Source organism: Pediculus humanus, genomic scaffold (assembly GCF_000006295.1).
Source record: "Pediculus humanus corporis 1103172108306 genomic scaffold, whole genome shotgun sequence".
Classification (NCBI taxonomy): Eukaryota; Metazoa; Arthropoda; class Insecta; order Psocodea; family Pediculidae; genus Pediculus; species Pediculus humanus.
In genome coordinates this window covers 673,602-691,741 of record NW_002987875.1, presented here as the reverse complement: position 1 = coordinate 691,741, position 18,140 = coordinate 673,602, and the positions used below count along the sequence as shown (strand labels likewise).

Genomic DNA, 18,140 nt, shown 5'->3' with positions numbered 1-18,140 from the left:
GGCGGGGAGGGGAGGGGCTAAGCTCATCTTGTGTGAAAAAACGTTAAACGTAAAAATACGATGGAGCCAAAAATAATTGGAATGAGGTCAAATTTTTAATTTTTAATTTTTTTTTCTACTTGTCAGAGAGGGAGGGAGGAAGAGAGAGAGAGAGAGGGAGGGTGGGAGGAAACAAAACAAAAAAAAAAAACGATTTTCTTATTAAAATTAAATTTTCTCAAATTAAGGTGGGTGACACAATGGCTGACGAAACAATCTTTTGCCAAAATATTTTAATTTGTTGAAAACAAATTTTTAATAATTATTTTTATTTAACTAATAAAAATTATTATTATCATTATTATTAATAATGATACGTTGAAGAAAAATTATGTAAATATTTTAATTAATAATCTTTCGATTAATTAATTATTTACGTCATAATCGCAACAAAAAAAACGCATAAATAAATTTTTTTTTTTTTTTAAACTATAAATGGGGATCCTTAAAAGAAAAAAACAAACAAAATTTTTAAATTGAAAATTGTTGTGGTTGTTGTTGTTGTGGTTGTTGGGTTGTTGTTGTGGTTGTTGGGTTGTTGTTGTGGTTGTTGTTGTGGTTGTTGGGTTGTTGTTGTGGTTGTTGTTGTGGTTGTTGGGTTGTTGTTGTGGTTGTTGGGTTGTTGTTATTGTTGTTATTGCCCTATCACGAATTTAACATCTCGATTGAATTCAGGTTAAAAACTTACACGCACACGCACACATAGTCATACCTCATCACGTAATATTTCAATAAGTATTATTCATATTTTTTAATTACGTAAAATAATAATAATAATAATAATAATAATAATAATAATAATAATAATAATAATAATAATAATAATAATCATTCAACCCCAAAAAGGTTTAAACCGAACGTGAGGTTATTAAACAAAAAAAAAAAATAACGGTAACTTTCGTACAAGTTTATAAAAATCTATATTTAACTTACGAAAAATGAGAAAAAATTTTTGTATAGTAAACAAGATGAGTAAAACCTACACGCGCACATACGCACATACGACGCCATTTTGATTTTTTTCCCCCTCCCCTACTATTTTAAACATATAATTAATTAATTGCATTTTATCAATGAAAATTATTATCATCATCATAGTCGTGACATAAGGTATGAATTAATAAATGATATTTGTGTAATAATAGACACGTGATCAAATAGTAGTAGTACAATAACAAATATCAATCATTTGATGTTGGGGGGCGGGGGGTGTTTTAAGTGGGTTAAATATGTGTGTGTAATTTTCGAGAAGGAATAGAAAATTTTTTTTTTTTGGGGTCACGTGTTAAACCGCAAATGATCATAATAATGATTTCAATACACACACGTACTCGCGTTTACCATACAATCAAACATTTCGAATATTTTTAGTTATATAAAATTGAAAAATTTTAATAATACTGGTTTCGGTACTGATTTTCAAATGATGAGAATACCTTTCACTACTACCTGCACACGACAAAATCAATTTTATCTTTTTAAAAAAAAAAAGAAAATTTTTTAATAAACTTACCGCAATGGATTTTTCCCCCACATTTTCTCGTTTTTTGTGACGTCACAAAAAAAAATTTTTCTTTTCAACGTTTTAAAAATTAACCTAAAATAAAAGAAAAAAAATGAAAAATGATTTTAGTTTCTTGATTAAGCGTGTCTTTGTTTTGAACGAACGTGTCTTTAGACAATTTAAAATCGGGAAATTTTTAACCGTTTAAAAACACACACAGAGTTGCCATAATTCTACACTTGTTCTGTGATAAGGTAATTTATGTATTTTTTTTTTTTTTTTTTTTGATTTGGTTAATTAAACATTGTTTTAATTAATTTTAAAAAAAAAAATGAATGTCGGATGTATTACGATGAATTTTTTTAAATATTATTTACAATGTCGTAAAAAATATTTTTATGATAATAATAATGATGATGATAATAATTTTTTATTGGTTTCCGATACGTTTAAGTGTGATGAAAATATTCCTAACGATGATTTATTAATCGATAAGTGAGTAAAAAATTAATAAAAAAATTTTTTTTTTAATTGTGAGTACCATTCGTTCGATTTTAATTATTATTATTATTATTATTATTATTATTATTATTATTATTATTATTATTATTATTATTATTATTATTATTATTATTATTATTATTATTAAAAATTTTCCGTTTGAATTTAAATTTTTTTTTTCGTTTTCCTCGTAAGTCTTTTTGTTAATATATTCACGTTCGCGTCATTCGTACAAAAAAAAAAAAAAATAGAAATAATTTTTTTTGCGGTTGTTTACATTTGTTAGCAAAAACAAATAACCGCAAAAAAAAAAAAAAAAAAAAAAAAAATTCCCCCGTCGATCGAATTTAATTTCTTTTTTTTTTTTTTTTTGATGACATAACGCAAAACTTTTTTTTTTCTACCTTTTTCTAGACCTTTCACCTCAACGATCGAGTTTTTCGAAAACGGGGCTACGGGTTTGTTGTTGTTGTTGTTGTTTGTTCGATTAGAACTATACAATTATTTTTAATTGTAAATGAATGTGATATGCGGAAGACATTGAATGAATTCAACAAGTTGTTGTTGTTGTTGTTGTTGTTGCGAAGTCGAACGGAAAACGTAATCGTAAATTAATAATAATAATAATAATAAATAATAATAATAATAATAATAATAATAATAATAATAATAATAATAATAATAATGATAATAATAATAATAAATTAATAATTTTAATAATGATAAAAAAAAATAATAATAATAATAAATTTAATTGTCGGGTATCTTTGATTGAAAAATTTTCGTACGCAAGAATGTTTGTTGTCGAAAAAACAAACAAAAAAAGATAGATTAAATGTTAGTCACACGATAATATAAAAAACTACAAAAAAATTATTTATTTAAATAATAATAATAATAATAATAATAAGGTTTATTGACCCGATAACAAACGATATCGGTTTTTGTGGTGTATTTTAAAATAAAAACGGCGGTTATATCAATTGGGGCGTTATCGAAATTGCAATACAATTTTCATACGATCCCCAGTTTTTCCTTTCGCTAAGCTAAACATTTACAGGTATCGCGGTTCGGTCTCATATTTTAAACGTTACGTAACGGAAAATCTTTTAAACCCCCTCGAAATTTTATTTTTTAAAAATTTTGATTTGATTACATTCTTCTCCCCCCCTCCCCTCTCCCTTAAAAAGTAAAAAAAAAAAAAAATTTCATCAATTATTAATTATTATTTTGTTTGCATGACGTTTTTTCTATTTCCACGTACAACACGTTTTTCCATTTAAAGTAAAAATTATTTTAACGCCGTTTGTTCCCCGTTTGTTGTTGTTGTTGTTAACGCAATAATAAATATTGCGCAAAACTCCGAGATGTTATTTTTTTGGACAAGTTTTTCTTTTTTTTTTTTAAATATGAATAATTTATTATTATTATTATTATTATTATTATTATTATTATTATTTGACCGTGACTTTAAATTATTATTACGTTATTTATTTATTTTTTTTTTTTTTTACACAATTTTTATACAATTTAAGGAAGACGCCATGCGTGATAATAATACGATAAACGTCATTATTATTATTATTATTATTATTATTATTATTATTATCATTACAGTCATCGTAAACGTAATCATCATCATCATCATCATAATTATTATTTTTTTTTTTAATAAATGATTCGTTATGTTAATTGTAAGGAAAAAAATAAAATAAAAAATAAAAATAAAAACTAGTTAACGGTGACCTTGAATAAACGCGGGAAAAATAATTTTAAAAGTTTTTTTTTTTTTTTGATGTGGAATTAGATTAACTTATTCAAAGTTTTACGAAAAATTTCACGTTTTCGATTTCGAATCTTTAAGGGATTGAAGAGGGGGGTATTTACATAATTATCATCATCATCATCATTATTATTATCGTTACGAAAACGAAACCGAAGTCAAGTTCAAGTGAATCCCGTACAAATTTAAAAAAAAAAAAGAAATTTGTTTTCTAATACCACGTTTGCGTGCCAGAATAATAAGTTTACTAAACGTTGAAAAATTCATGACTCGTATCGATCTTGACCACGATTGAAATTTTCTTTTTTTTTTGTTAGTGGAATAAATTAATAAATTGATTTCGTTCGATTTGTTTTTTTTACGTATCCTAATTATTATTATTATTATTTAAAAAAAAAACAAAACAATATTAATAATGATAATTTTTGTTTAATAACTTAATTTAAAATGTCGTGTTGTTGTTTCTTTTTTTTCTAAATCTTTCCGTTACTGCGAAAACAAAATAAAAAATTCTTTCCGAACACGTGATCAACGCCATTATTATTATTATTATTATTATTATTATTTTCTTTAGAATTTTTGCCGTTAAAAAATTCAAAATAAATTTCAAAACGTTTTTTTTTTTCCGTCGGATCGTCGAACTTTTATTTTAAATTAATTAATATAAAACAAAAATAAAATTTAAAAATAAAACAAAATTAAATTAAAATAATTAAATTGACGGTTACACGCATTTGTTAACGGTCCCCCCCCCCAATTACCCCTCCCCTCCCCCCTTACAAAAAAAAAGAAAAAATTTAGGATAAAATGTCGGTCGCGATTGTAATGATAACCCAAATATTTAGAGCCAATTTGTATATAAACTGAAATTTATATTAGAAAAAAAAATAAAATTTTTTTTTATTACTCTTCTAACGACAAACAACAACCCAACAACAACAACAACAACAAACAAAACATATGGATGTTTTATTTGTTAATAACTCCATTATTAAAAGATTTTATTTTACGATCGGTATTAAATTGATGTTTTTCCCCCCTTCCCTTCCCTTCCCTTCCCTCTTCCCTCAACCCTTCCCTCCTTAATAAAAATCTGCAGAAGAAAAATACGAAAAAAAAATCCATGGAAAAATATTATTATTATTATTATTATTATTTTTTTTTTTTTTAGAAATCCAACATGGTGGAAAAGAAGAACAAAATTGGAAAGGAAATTATTAATATTAAGTTTAATATCATTAGTTTTTGCAACGGCACTACTGGCAGCCGCCATAGCATTAGTAGTACGAGAAAAAGAAGAAGGAAAATTCACAGGTACGAGAGGGAGAGGGGGAGGGGAGGGGGGGAGAAGGGTGGGGGTGAAAAGAAAGGAAAATAAAAACAAAATTTAAATTTTTGTCGACAGCATTCAATGAATCAACGGCCGAACCCAGCACATGGCAATCAAATTCCGACAATCATCAAAATTTTAGAAAAGGAAAAGCAAGTAATTATTATTATCCGGAAAAGGATAAAGATGTTGTCGAAAGTGGTAACGTATGCATGTCGCCAGGATGCGTTAAAACCGGTGAGATAAAATTCTAGTGCCACGTTCAAAAAAAAAAAAAAATCGAATGAATTAATTAATTAATTTTTTTCTCCCGGGTGGATGTGGGGCGACAGCTTGTAAAATATTGGAAAACATGAATACGGAAATTGATCCTTGCGATGATTTTTACGAATTCGCATGTGGAAAATTCGAAAGGGAAACCGTCATACCTGATGATAAAACATCCGTGACGACATTCAGCGAAATATCGGATAAATTAAAAGAACAATTAAGGACAATCATTGAAACTCCAGCGGAAACAAACGATGCTGCTCCATTTCTACTTGCCAAAAATCTTTACAAAGCTTGCATGAACAAAAGTAAGGTTTAAATCATACTAATCGATCGATACCTAAAAGTAATGATAATAATAATAATAATAATAATAATAATAATAATAATAACTACAATTTCATTTCAGCTGGAATCGCTAATCGCGGTCACACCCCAATATTAGACATATTGAAAAAATTAGGAGGATGGCCGGTTTTGGAAGGACAATCATGGAATCCTGGAACGTTCGATTGGAAAGAAACGGTTTATAAATTTCGAGATTATGGTTATTCCGTTGATTATTTTATCGATTTTTCCATAGGAGTCGATTTGAAAAATACAACGATAAGAACGATCGATGTTAGTTTTCCATACCTTTTCATCAAAAGAAAAACAATAAACAATATTAAAAAATTTTTTTTTCGTTTTTTAATATCAAACAGTTGGATCAACCATCTTTGGGTCTCGGTCGTGAATATTTATCAAAAGGTTTCGATGAAAAAATCGTACAGGCTTACTACGAGTATCAAGTGGACATAGCTACCCTATTGGGAGCGGATAAGAAAATGGCGGAAACGGAATTGAAAGAATCGTTAAATTTCGAAATACAATTAGCAAACGTAATTATTATTAAGCTCTTACCTTTTTGGCTGTTGCCGTTGGTCACGTGATGTATTGACTCTTCCAGATTTCTCTTCCCAACGAAGAAAGAAGAAACGCATCCAAATTATTTAATCCCATGTCTATCCATCAACTTCAACAAAAATTTCCAAGCATTCCATGGTTGGAATATTTCAATCGTTTGTTACCCAAACACATACGAGTTAATTCCAGCGAGGTCGTCATAGTGAGCGTACCTACATTTTTAAAACAATTGGAAGCACTTCTTAGTAAAACTCCAAAAAGGTATATTTTTTTTACTCTCTTTGTACGTCCGAAGGGTAGACAACAAACAATCATTCATTCATTCATTCATTCATTCATTCATTCTTAGAGTTTTGGCTAATTACGTCATGTGGAGAGCAGCTGGTGCATCGGTTAGTTATCTATCGGAAGATTTAAGAAATAGACAATTGCAATATTCTACGGTTTTATCAGGGAAAGAAAGTAGAGAAGCAAGATGGAAGGAATGTATAGATATTGTTAGCTCTGGGTAATAATTAAATTGAAATTAAATTGAAATTAAATTGAAATTAAATTGAAATTAATTCCGATTGAGTTTTTTATTAAAAAATTTTCTTTTTTTTCCAGCGTTTCACTCGCTGTCGGTTCAATGTACGTTAAAAAATATTTCAAAGAAGATTCTAAAAAAGCAGCTTTGGAAATGGTACGAGATATAAGAGAAGAATTTAATAACATATTAACAAATTTAAATTGGATGGATTCGGAAACGAAGTAAGTAAATAAAGAAAAGAAAAAAGAAAAACGATTTTCCCTTAATTAATGAAAAATTTTCCATTTTATCGTTCGAATCAATTCCAGGCAAAAAGCGTTGGAAAAAGCAGCCTCGATGGTCACTCACATAGCATATCCGGATGAATTATTAGACGTTAAAAAATTGGAAAAATTTTACGATAGACTCACGGTTGATCCGAATTATTATTTGGAAAGCGTTTTAAATTTGACTAAATTCGGTACTGATTATTCATTCGGAAGATTAAGACAACCCGTTAATAAAACCGAATGGATAAGTCACGGTCGTCCTGCTGTCGTTAACGCCTTTTATAGCGGAGTGGAAAACAGCATACGTTAGTATACACGACTACTATTACTGCTATTACTACCCCCCTCCCGTTTGATAAAAACTTACTTACCCCTCGTTTTTCCAGAATTTCCAGCTGGTATTCTTCAGGGTATATTTTTTTCAAACGATCGTCCGAAATACATGAATTACGGTGCCATTGGTTTCGTCATTGGTCACGAAATAACCCACGGTTTCGACGATCAAGGACGTCAATTCGATAATAAAGGAAATTTAGTCGATTGGTGGGCAAAATCCACGGAGGAAAAATTCATAAATCGTGCACAGTGTATAATACATCAATATGGAAATTACACGGCAGAAGAAGTCGATTTGAAAGTAATTTCCCGCGCGCGCACGCGCAGACGCACGCACAACCTGAAAAGGAAAAAAAAAACGAATTATTAATATTATTATTATTATTATTATTATTACAGTTAAACGGTATCAATACGCAGGGTGAAAACATTGCGGATAATGGGGGAATTAAAGAAGCGTATAGAGCTTACGTAAAATGGTCGGAAAGAAACGGAGAAGAAAAAATGTTGCCGGGTATGTATTTTCCCCTCCCCCCCCCCGAATCAACATCCGGTGATTTTAACATCTCTCTCTTTCAGGTTTGCCATATACTCCTAGACAATTATTTTGGATAAGTGCGGCAAATACTTGGTGTTGTAAATACAGGCCGGAAGCATTGAAAATTCGTATAATAACCGGCGTACATTCTCCAGGTAGATTTAGAGTTATCGGCCCACTATCGAACATGCCTGAATTTTCAAAAGACTTTAATTGTCCGTTAGGTTCTAAAATGAATCCCGTCGATAAATGTGAAGTGTGGTAAATTTTCCTTTTTTTTTTTTTTTTACAACAAATGAAAAAAAAAAAAAAAAAAAAAAAAAACTTTGTGGTTGTATCATTTTTCTTTTTTATACATTTTATTTTTATTTATATTTTTTTTTTAAAAAAGAAATTTTACTCATGTTTTTTATCGATATATCGATCGATTAATCGATTTATCGATCAAGTGAACAAACGAGTTATTATGTGATAAGTTTTAAAAAAATAAAACATAATCAATCATTAATTAATCATCATTATTAAGGGTTGTTAAACTTTAAAGTTTTTTTTAAAGAAAACTTTATAACTAGTGAATAATAATAATAATAATAATAATAATAATAATAATAATAATAATAATAAATAAAATTTCAATTTTTTTATTATTTCTTTATAAATTTTTTCTTTTTTTTTTTTTAAATCATTTTCCTTACGTATTAATTATTGTAATTATTCCTTTGTTTTTTTCTCTCTCTCTCTCTCTCTTTCTCTCTTTTTCTTATTTTTAAAGGAAAAAACGTAAGCAAAATTCTACTATTGCAAATTTATATTTAATATATATATAGATATTTTTTTCCACTTTAAATTAATATTTTTACAAAAAAAAAAAAAAAAAAAAAGGAAAAAGAAAATAATGTCAATATACCTCAATATTATTTGTAGCAGAAGAAACTTTCTCTCTTCGGTTAATAAGCTAAGCATATGTTATATTATCGCATGTATAACTTTTCAATTTTGTTTTGCAATTTATTTATTTATTTATTTAATCATTATTTATTTATAACAATTTAATTATATATATGTAATTCTTGTATCCATTTTAATCCTTTTCTGACTAGGTGCAATCTGACTCGTCTCAGAAAGCTCGCAATTAATTCGTATTCCGGTAAACTTCTCCTTCCCTTGTATTGAGCTTTCGAAACGCTTTCCGACATCTGTAATTAATTAATTAGAAATATTTAATTAATTTTATATTTTTGATAATTTATGTTAGGAGTGACGAGATTTTAACGAAATTTACGGTGTTGGTTTTATTTCTAGCCGTTATGTCTCTTTCGCAAAGAACTTTCGAACTCAAACAGAGTAACCATTGTATTATTTCGTTGCTGTTGGGTAGAGTGTAATTTTCTTTCAACCAAGAACTCGGTGCCCATAAATAAAGTTGAGCGACCGTTGCGGCAACGTCGCAATCCAACCTCTGGAAAAAACATTTGGGGATTGTGATTGACGTCATCGAATGACATTTTCTTCCTTTTTTTTTTTTTTTGTTACCTTATTCGTCGATCTCGACAACATGTTGCTCACGAGATTTCTTATTATGAAAGGAATCGTGTCGGGTAATTCGGGTAAATCTTCCTCTTTGTAACTTTTGCTTAGCAATTTCATCGTTTTATCGTAAAACGGATTGTCGATGTTGAATATTTCGTATGCAATGGCTCCGACGGCCCAAAGATCAGATTTTTTATAATTTAACCATGAAAACGTTCCGGGTTTGGCGTTGGCGATCTGAAACGAACATTTCCGAACCATTGAAATAATAATAATAATAATAACGTGATTAAAATTTAATATCGAAAAAGGGAAATACTTCTGGTGCCATCAAAGCCCTGTTTCCACCCTTGTCTTGATCTTCCGATCTGTATGGTATGACGAGACCATTTTGTTTATCGCAGAGACAGCATCCGAAGTCGGTTATCACGATGGTTGGATAAGCATCTCCCTCAGAAAGGTCAACTAATATATTGTCAGATTTTAAATCTCTGAAAAATAAAAATAAAAAAATCAACAATGTCACTGCACCCACGCACTGCACGACACTTTTTAACTCAACGCGCAATTTTGAATGAACTAAAAAATATTTAAAACAAACAAACAAACAAACAAACGCACCTATGAGATATGTTATGAATATTCATATGAGCAACAGCTTCTAAGAGTTGCGAGAGCAAAAGAATTGATGATCTCATATTCGGAGTTTTATCTCTCAAATATTCTTTTAACGTGCAATCATATCTATAAAAAAAAAAAAAATTTGTTTTTAAAAATGATAATAATAATAATATAGATAATAAAAACAAATCGAAATGAAATTATATAAAACTATCATAAAAATAATTTTTCGATATGGCTACGAAAAAAAAACTTGATTTTATTATGACCTTTTCATAACGAGAAATAAACTCATATTTCTTCCTGATCCTTCCGGATTAATTCTTGGAGGGAGAGCTTCTGGATATAATTGTTTATTACATTGTAAATCTGGTATTCTATCAGCAAATACAGAGTACATTCTCACAATGTTAGGATGAGGCGGAAGGCGAATTTTAAAATCTGAAATACTAAAAAGTTCAAATGTGCGTGTGTGTTAGAAAATTTTTTTTTTTTTTTTTTTCCCCTGATGAGACATTTATAAATTTGTGACAAAAAAATTATTATATACTAACTTTTCAATATTAAATAAATTTTGATTGAAAAAATATGACATGGCTGGAACTGTTTCCCTGTACATGGCTTTTAAAATCGCAGTCGAGTTGGATTCGACATCATAATTAAACATCATTTTCACAGCCAATTGATGTGCCAATTTATTCGATTGAACTAAAATTGTGTCAGATTGTTTTGTATTAAACAATTTTATCATTTAATTATCAAATAATAATGAGAAGGAAAAATGAATGTATTATCAGGCAAAATAAGATTATATTTACCATTTTTTAATTTGGCAGAATAAACGACAGCATTACATCCTTTCGCTATTGGTTCCCCTAAATCAAGTTCATCAAGATTAGCAGCTTGCAATTGTTCTACATTTTCAGATTCAGAATCATTCCATTTCCCTTTAGAAACTGCTTCCTGCAAACAATTATTATTTATTAATATAAAAAATTCTTTTTATAAATTGGATAAAAATTTATTGCACTTACTCGGATTTCCCAACAAATGCCCTCTAATTCATCATCTTTTGTTAAAAGGCCACTTCCAGATGCTAAGCTTACACCAACAAGTGCAAAAAATGGAGCTGAATCTCCGTAGAAAAGCCTTTTGGCTGCTTTTTTTTTAAGGTCTGAATTTAATGTTGGTGTCACTCTTTCCAAAACATTGTTGATTAACAATTTTCTAGCTTGAAGCTGCACGGCATTTTTAACTGAATTTAATCCAGTAGACAAAAACGTTTGACGACTTACGGATGCTTCACTCGGGGTCGATTTTAGATCCAATTTGATGATTTTTTTAATAAATTTTTTGATGTTAGCTTTTTTGTAATAACGAAAAATTCGACCATTTTGAAGTAAAAGATTTGTGTAAGCCAACAAAGACATTTCTCTGAATGGCTGACTGATGAAATTTAACTCGGAACAATATTTCACTATTTCCAAAAATAAGAAAATTTTACATTTTAGAAAATATCTGCGCCTCAGTCAAAACTAGATTAGACACTATCTGCACGATGTTACTGCAACCACGTTATTTCAACCGTAAAAGTTTATAACCACGATTATATTTTCCTTTTTGATGACGTCAGTAAATCTCAACGCAAAAAAAAATTAATGTATGAATGAATACATAATAATAAAAAAAAAAAAAAACGAAATTAATAAAATTATTTTATTATTATTATTATTATTTCCTTAAAAATTTATATATTTCCTATTATTTTACAAAGTAAATAAAGCAAAATATTTGGTAATAAAAGTATATATATATATATAAGTAACTGATGAATTATGTAATATATTAAAAACATTTAAGTTCAAAAAATAACAGTACATAAACAAGAAGAGACAAAACAAAATTTCAATTTTTTAATTTATTTTAAACAATATGTTTTTTTTTTTTTCGTTTTTTTTCGTTTTTTTTTTTTTGACAATTGCTTCGAACTATAATATATAGAATGATAATTGTGATAAAATTATACTTAATCATAAGCGACAGTTTTTAAAATATATTTTACAGTAAATGCAAAAGCTGTGAAGCCCACTATTACTGCAATGTTAGCAAGAGCCGAGAGTAAAGGGCTTCGATCATTGGCATTATTTTGTTCTAGAAATTGAATTCCTCCTCCGTGAGATGCTTCTCTTCTTTCTTCCATTTCTTGAACTGCTTTTCTATTTTCTATTGCTGTTTTTATTAACTGAAAATATGCATTAATATTATTTAATAAATTTTATAAATACAATTCAGAAATAAACAAATTTTTAATAACTTTTGAAAAACTTACTTTACATATATCTGGAAAAAGCTCTTGGAATATTTTATTTTCTATATTAAATTTCAAGCTTTGGTAGGCCAACTGCTTTTTTTCAAAGGCTGTAGATTTGATACTTCCTAATGTCTTTGTATCTTCTATCTGAATAATAGAAAATTAAAATTTTGAAATGTCGCCATTTTATTTTTCACTTTCGTTAAAAAACTTGCACACACACACACACACACACACCATAAAGCTAAGTAATCCTGTTAAAATAGTGGAAACAGTCCAAGCAGGATTCCATGTATCAGGATGATAATCACTTATTGACAAACACAATTTTGTATTCGTCATAAACCTTCCATTAGGAGTTATCATATAAATGCTTGGTGGTTTAAATGGGAATTCTTTAGGAAAAATCAACTTTCCATGATAAAATCCTCCTTCGTATGGAGTTTCTTCTGGACCAGCTATCACATAATGCCTAAAACAAAATAAAAAAAAAAAAACAAATAAATTAGTTTTAGTATCATTTCAAATGTGCACAAAAAAAAAAAAACGAAAAAAATCCAACGGTAAAGTCGAAAAAACAAAAATCGAAAAGCATGGCATAATTAAATAAATGTAAAAATTAAATAATTAAAATTACCATTCTAAAATATTTGATGGCAATGGTTCAGCAACTATATAAGGTACAGGATCTCTTTTAATTCTTAAATAATCAAGCCTTAACCTAGCTGCAGCACTATTAGACTTGTTCTTCCACTGGAGAGACATTTTTTTACTAACAAATATTCAGTGCATTTCTTTAAACCTATGGAAATTTTTTATTTTTTGTTTTTATCATTACCTTAAAAAAAAAAAAAAACAAAATTTAAAATAATTTCCGTTAAAAATTAACAATAATAATAATAATAAAGATTAAATAATAATCAACAAAATTACGCATGATTAATTTCGAATACAAAATAAAATAATTAAAACATTCGTAAAAAAAAAAAAAAAAATTATGATAATAATAACAACCGGAGAGTAATAATCACAAAACAATAAACGAATAATTATTAAATTTACCATTAATTAAATTAATCGCATAAAAAATTTTTATTAACGACAACTCATTAAAAAAAAAGTTTTTTTATCAAAATAATATTTCACCTTAAAATCTTTTCCATCATACTCCTAACCTTCAGCCTTTCAATTTATTTATTAATTACATACACATATGTGTTAAAATTAATAATATTTAAATTTAAACACATGAGCTTAACGTTAAAAAATTAAAAAATATATTTTATCCGTTCGTATAAATAACTGAATAATTAAAAAAAAAAAAAAAAAAAAAAAAAAAAAAAATTTTTTCTTTCTCTCTCTCTAAACGCGATAAATTAAATTTAAAACTGTATGCCTTGATTTCACTTTTTGTATCTTTTATAAAGTTAATTATTTCGTGACAGAACGTAACATGATGTTTTCTGCTTTCGATCATTGTCTACTGCTACGATCGTTGTCTATTGCTACGATCAGTTTTTTCCCTCCGATTTAATTGAAATGTACTCGAGTCGTTAACTCTTTTAGTTTTTCCTTTTTTTTCTTGTTAAGTAATAACGAATTTTATAATTAATAAATAAGTTTAAAAGAAATAGTGAAATATTCGCGATGAAATTCGATATTCAAATTAAAACTACGATACGAAAAAGTACAAAATAATTATGAACGAATTTCAAAAAAAACCGTTACAAAGAGAACATCATTCAAATACAATACAAATTTATGTAAGTTTTTAATAATTATTTATTTAATTATTTATGATTCTTTTTATTCAACAAAATTTTTAAAATCTATTAAAGTTAATATTAATAATAATAATAATTTCACGAAAGTTTTAAAATAAATTTCTTTTGGAAAAATATCCCATTTCAAATTAATGGAGTGTGATAATTTAAAACAAGAAATGAAAAAAATTGCATTTGTTTCTTTTAAATTTAATTTTAATAATAGCCTTTAAAATAGTTAACAATTAAAATAACCCGAATTAATAATAATAATAATAATAATAATAATAATAATAATAATAATACAGATCTCACACCTAAATTAAATACGAAGTCAAAATCAAAAAAAAAAAAAAAAATTATAATATAAATAAATAATAATAATATATATATATCAATTTTCCTTTTTTTTTTTTTTTTTAATCATAATGACCAATAATAATAATAATAATAATTTAAAAAAAATAGCAATCTCGATTTCATTATTTAAAACAATCAATCAATCAATCAGTCATCAAACGTATAAAATTTCACTATTTTCATTTTTTTTCCTTTTTTTTTTTTTTTTTTTTTTTTTTACAACACACTAAAACTAAATTTTTTTTTAATATTTAATTTGCAGTCTTTTTATCATCAAAACAAAAAAAAAAAAAAAGAAAAATCGAATAATAATAATAATAATTAATAATAATAATAATGATAAAATCTTTAAAATATTTTTCTTTTTCTTTTCTTTTTTCTTCATTTTCCTTCCACATTCTCAATTTAATCAAATCAAATCAAATCAAAAAAAAAAAAAAAAAAAAAAAAAACAATCAGTCATCATTGAAATTTTTTTTTTTTAGTTTCACTCCCATCAAATGATAATAATAATAATGATAATGATAATAATAAACAGATGGAAATTTTCCGGATAGTGAATACTAATATAATCATGCAAATATACATACATATCCATTTAAATATGAATGTGTGTGTGTCTGTGTCTGTCTGAACAGAACAACAACAACAAAAACAAACAAAAAAGAAAAAGAAGGTTCCTTAATTCTTTTTTAAATAATATACCTGAAAACGTTTTAATTGAAATAAAGAGAGAGAGAGAGAGAGAGAGAAAGAGAAACATAACATAACTAATACTATATAAAATTTCATTAATTGTTTTTTCTTTTTTATTTCTTTCCCTGCTTATTAATTATCATTATCATTTCGAATTATCATCAAATTATTATCATCATCATCATCATCATCATCATCATCAATATCATCATTATTTATTAAACATATATTTATATATATATATATATTGTTATTAATCCATAAATAATTATTTAAAAAAAAAAAAAAATACATCAATTAAAATTTTATTATTATTATTATTATCAAATGGATTTTTTTTCCTCCCAACATTTTCCGCGATAAATAATAATAATAATACTAAAAAATAAAAATAGAGAGAAAGAGAAAGAGAGAGATAGAAAGTGAAAGAAAAAAAGAAAGAAAGAAAGAGAAAGAATGATTTTTTTTTTTTTAATTTCTCATTCAAACATTCTAAAAAAAAAAAAATTCTTTTTTTTTGTATTACATAATTTAATTTTATAAATAATAATAATAATAATATTAATGATAATGATAATAATGATAATGATAATGATAACAATAATAATGATAATAATAGTAAAATAATATAGTAATAATAACATGTGTGTAATTTTTTTCATTTCACGAATAATTTTTTTTTGTTTTTGTTTTTCTTTTATGTTTGTTTGTTTCCGTTTGTGTTTGATTTGTTTTGTTTGTATTTGTTTGTATTTGTTTTTTGTTTTCAATCAATTGTTTCGAAGACGTTTTATGAGAGAGTAAAAAGCAAAAATAATCTGAATCAAATTGATTTTTTATTTATAATTGTGTGTGTGTGTGTGTGTGTGCACATGTGTGTGAGCGAACAACGTAACCATTAATCGACATTGATTGTTTGTTTGTTTGTTTGTTGTGTTGTGTGTGATCAGTGGTCGAGTTTGAGTTTTCAAGAGTTTGTCTTTTCTAATAAATTTATTTAAAGGCTGAGACTATTTTTTTTTTCTGTAACGACAGCCGACATTCCTTTTCTTTCTTCTTCTTCTTTTTCTTCATCTTTTACGTGGTCGGTTATATCATTGAGAAAACTTCGCCGACGCCAACTTTTCTTTCCTCCTTCTTCTTCTTCTTCTTTTTACTTCGTTGCCAAATTATTCTTTGGTTCGTAACCTTTTTTTTTTCTTTTTCTTGATGTTTTGCGAAGGTTTCTCAACAATAATCGATGACATGATGACAGACTTCCGGTGAGGTAGCTACCTTTCCGTGTTCTTTCCTACTTCCATCTTATTATTCCTCCTCATTCATTCGACCACGCACGTTTTCAATCATCATCATTTTTTTTTTTTTTTAATATCCGGCAATTAACAAAGTTTAATAATCAATTAGTCAGTCAATCAATCAATCAGACTCGTCCCTGAATTTGTGTCCTAGTGTGTGACACGAATGAAATTATTCACAGGAAAATGAAAAGTAATAAAAAAAAAAAAAAAAACATTTTCCCGTGACGAAGTGTGACAGAGAGAGAAAGAAAGAAAGATAAAATATAAAGAGAGAGAGAGAAAGAGAGATGCGACGGAAAGAAAAATAAAATATTAATAATAATAATAATAACGATAATAATGATAATGATAATAATAATAATAATAATAGAGAAATAACTGTTTAATCGACGGTTTCGATTCAACTATCGCCGGTGGTGGTGGTGGTGGTCGTGGTGGTTATGTCGTCGGTGCTGTTTTTCTGAGTCGATACGTTTTTCCCTAATGAACCTCCGACGAATCGTAAACCGCTTTGTATTATGGGTGTGAAATTTTGCGGAAAGTAAAAACCAGTCGATGAAGTCGCTAGAAAAAAAAACAAAAAAAACGGTTAAAGTAAACAAATCGCATTCGATTTTAACGACTTTGTCAGTTTCCTTCCTCTAACCTATTTGCCGGGGTTCAGCCGGTGTGATCTGTAGCAAACCGTCGCTTGTCGACGACAAACGTCTGAAACTTGGAAAATTTGTGACGAATCTTTGCTGGATTTCAACGGGTTGACAATATTCTTCGTTTCCCACGCTGCTGATGCTGTTGTTGCGATCCTGGTTGTGGTTGTTGCTGTTGCTGTTGCTACCCTCCAAATTATTATCCTTTTCGAAATTGTCATCTTCTCTCTCCATTTCGTCGAATTTCGATGTCGTGCTACCGTACGTCGGAGATTGCGGAGCGGTTGTATACACCAAATAGTCTTCCAAATTTGATCCGGAGCACGCCGTTCCGACTGTAATTACATCTTACGTGAGAGACAAAGACAGACAGGCAGAGAGATAGTGAGAGAGAGAGAGATAGAAAAAATCCAATTACCATGAACTGGAGAAAGATCCTGATACAAAACCGGAGTGTAATAAACTTGTTGAATCGTTTGCGGTGCACTCGAGGATCTCGTATGCGTCGGAGGATTCGATGGTTCCGTTCCTGTTGTTGTTATTATGGGATAAATATCCGACCTTTGACTTATTTTCCTTTTGAACATTGAAATCTCTTCCAGGTGACGAGCTTGAAGTGATTCCAATTCCAATTGTTGCCTAAAAAAAAAAAAAAATACGACGATCAATACGTGGTCGATACCATTTTGGCGGCGGCCATTTTATAATTAAAACGTTAACTCACTTTTGTAACAACTGTTTGAGTTCTTCTCTCGATTCGTCCGACATTTCTTCTTCGAATTCTTTTTGTCCCTTAAAAAAAAAAAAAAAAAATTATTAAAAATTTTTCTTAAATGTTTTTAACTTTTTTTTTTTTTTTTTTTTTTTTTACAGAAAAGTAAAGAACTTTCATGAACCGTGATTGTGCAT

General features: G+C 27.7%; 4 protein-coding genes across 4 annotated transcripts; 1 reads left to right on the top strand and 3 right to left on the bottom strand.

Annotated features, from left to right (window-relative positions):
* Window positions 1-4,787: 4,787 nt before the first annotated feature.
* Window positions 4,788-8,270, top strand: Phum_PHUM577400 (endothelin-converting enzyme, putative; the record flags this gene model as incomplete). Its single annotated transcript, XM_002432181.1, has 14 exons — window positions 4,788-4,855; window positions 4,999-5,141; window positions 5,233-5,313; window positions 5,344-5,394; window positions 5,490-5,735; window positions 5,837-6,048; window positions 6,132-6,308; window positions 6,377-6,594; window positions 6,683-6,841; window positions 6,940-7,083; window positions 7,171-7,436; window positions 7,518-7,768; window positions 7,867-7,981; window positions 8,047-8,270. The coding sequence occupies 14 exons, from the start codon at window positions 4,788-4,790 to the stop codon at window positions 8,268-8,270; spliced, it is 2,355 nt and encodes a 784-aa protein (XP_002432226.1).
* A 784-nt stretch (window positions 8,271-9,054) lies between these two features.
* On the bottom strand, window positions 9,055-11,586 carry Phum_PHUM577390 (serine/threonine-protein kinase PINK1, putative; the record flags this gene model as incomplete). Its single annotated transcript, XM_002432180.1, has 9 exons — window positions 9,055-9,201; window positions 9,288-9,464; window positions 9,539-9,772; window positions 9,855-10,026; window positions 10,157-10,279; window positions 10,426-10,605; window positions 10,711-10,864; window positions 10,975-11,119; window positions 11,191-11,586. 9 exons carry the CDS (start codon window positions 11,584-11,586, stop codon window positions 9,055-9,057), a joined length of 1,728 nt encoding a protein of 575 aa, XP_002432225.1.
* A 596-nt stretch (window positions 11,587-12,182) lies between these two features.
* On the bottom strand, window positions 12,183-13,232 carry Phum_PHUM577380 (ubiquitin-conjugating enzyme E2, putative; the record flags this gene model as incomplete). The annotated part of the gene is made up of 4 exons (XM_002432179.1): window positions 12,183-12,385; window positions 12,482-12,614; window positions 12,705-12,939; window positions 13,189-13,232. The coding sequence occupies 4 exons, from the start codon at window positions 13,230-13,232 to the stop codon at window positions 12,183-12,185; spliced, it is 615 nt and encodes a 204-aa protein (XP_002432224.1).
* Window positions 13,233-16,984: 3,752 nt separating this feature from the next.
* On the bottom strand, window positions 16,985-17,999 carry Phum_PHUM577370 (uncharacterized protein; the record flags this gene model as incomplete). The annotated part of the gene is made up of 4 exons (XM_002432178.1): window positions 16,985-17,148; window positions 17,231-17,566; window positions 17,650-17,870; window positions 17,956-17,999. 4 exons carry the CDS (start codon window positions 17,997-17,999, stop codon window positions 16,985-16,987), a joined length of 765 nt encoding a protein of 254 aa, XP_002432223.1.
* Between the last annotated feature and the right edge of the window lie 141 nt (window positions 18,000-18,140).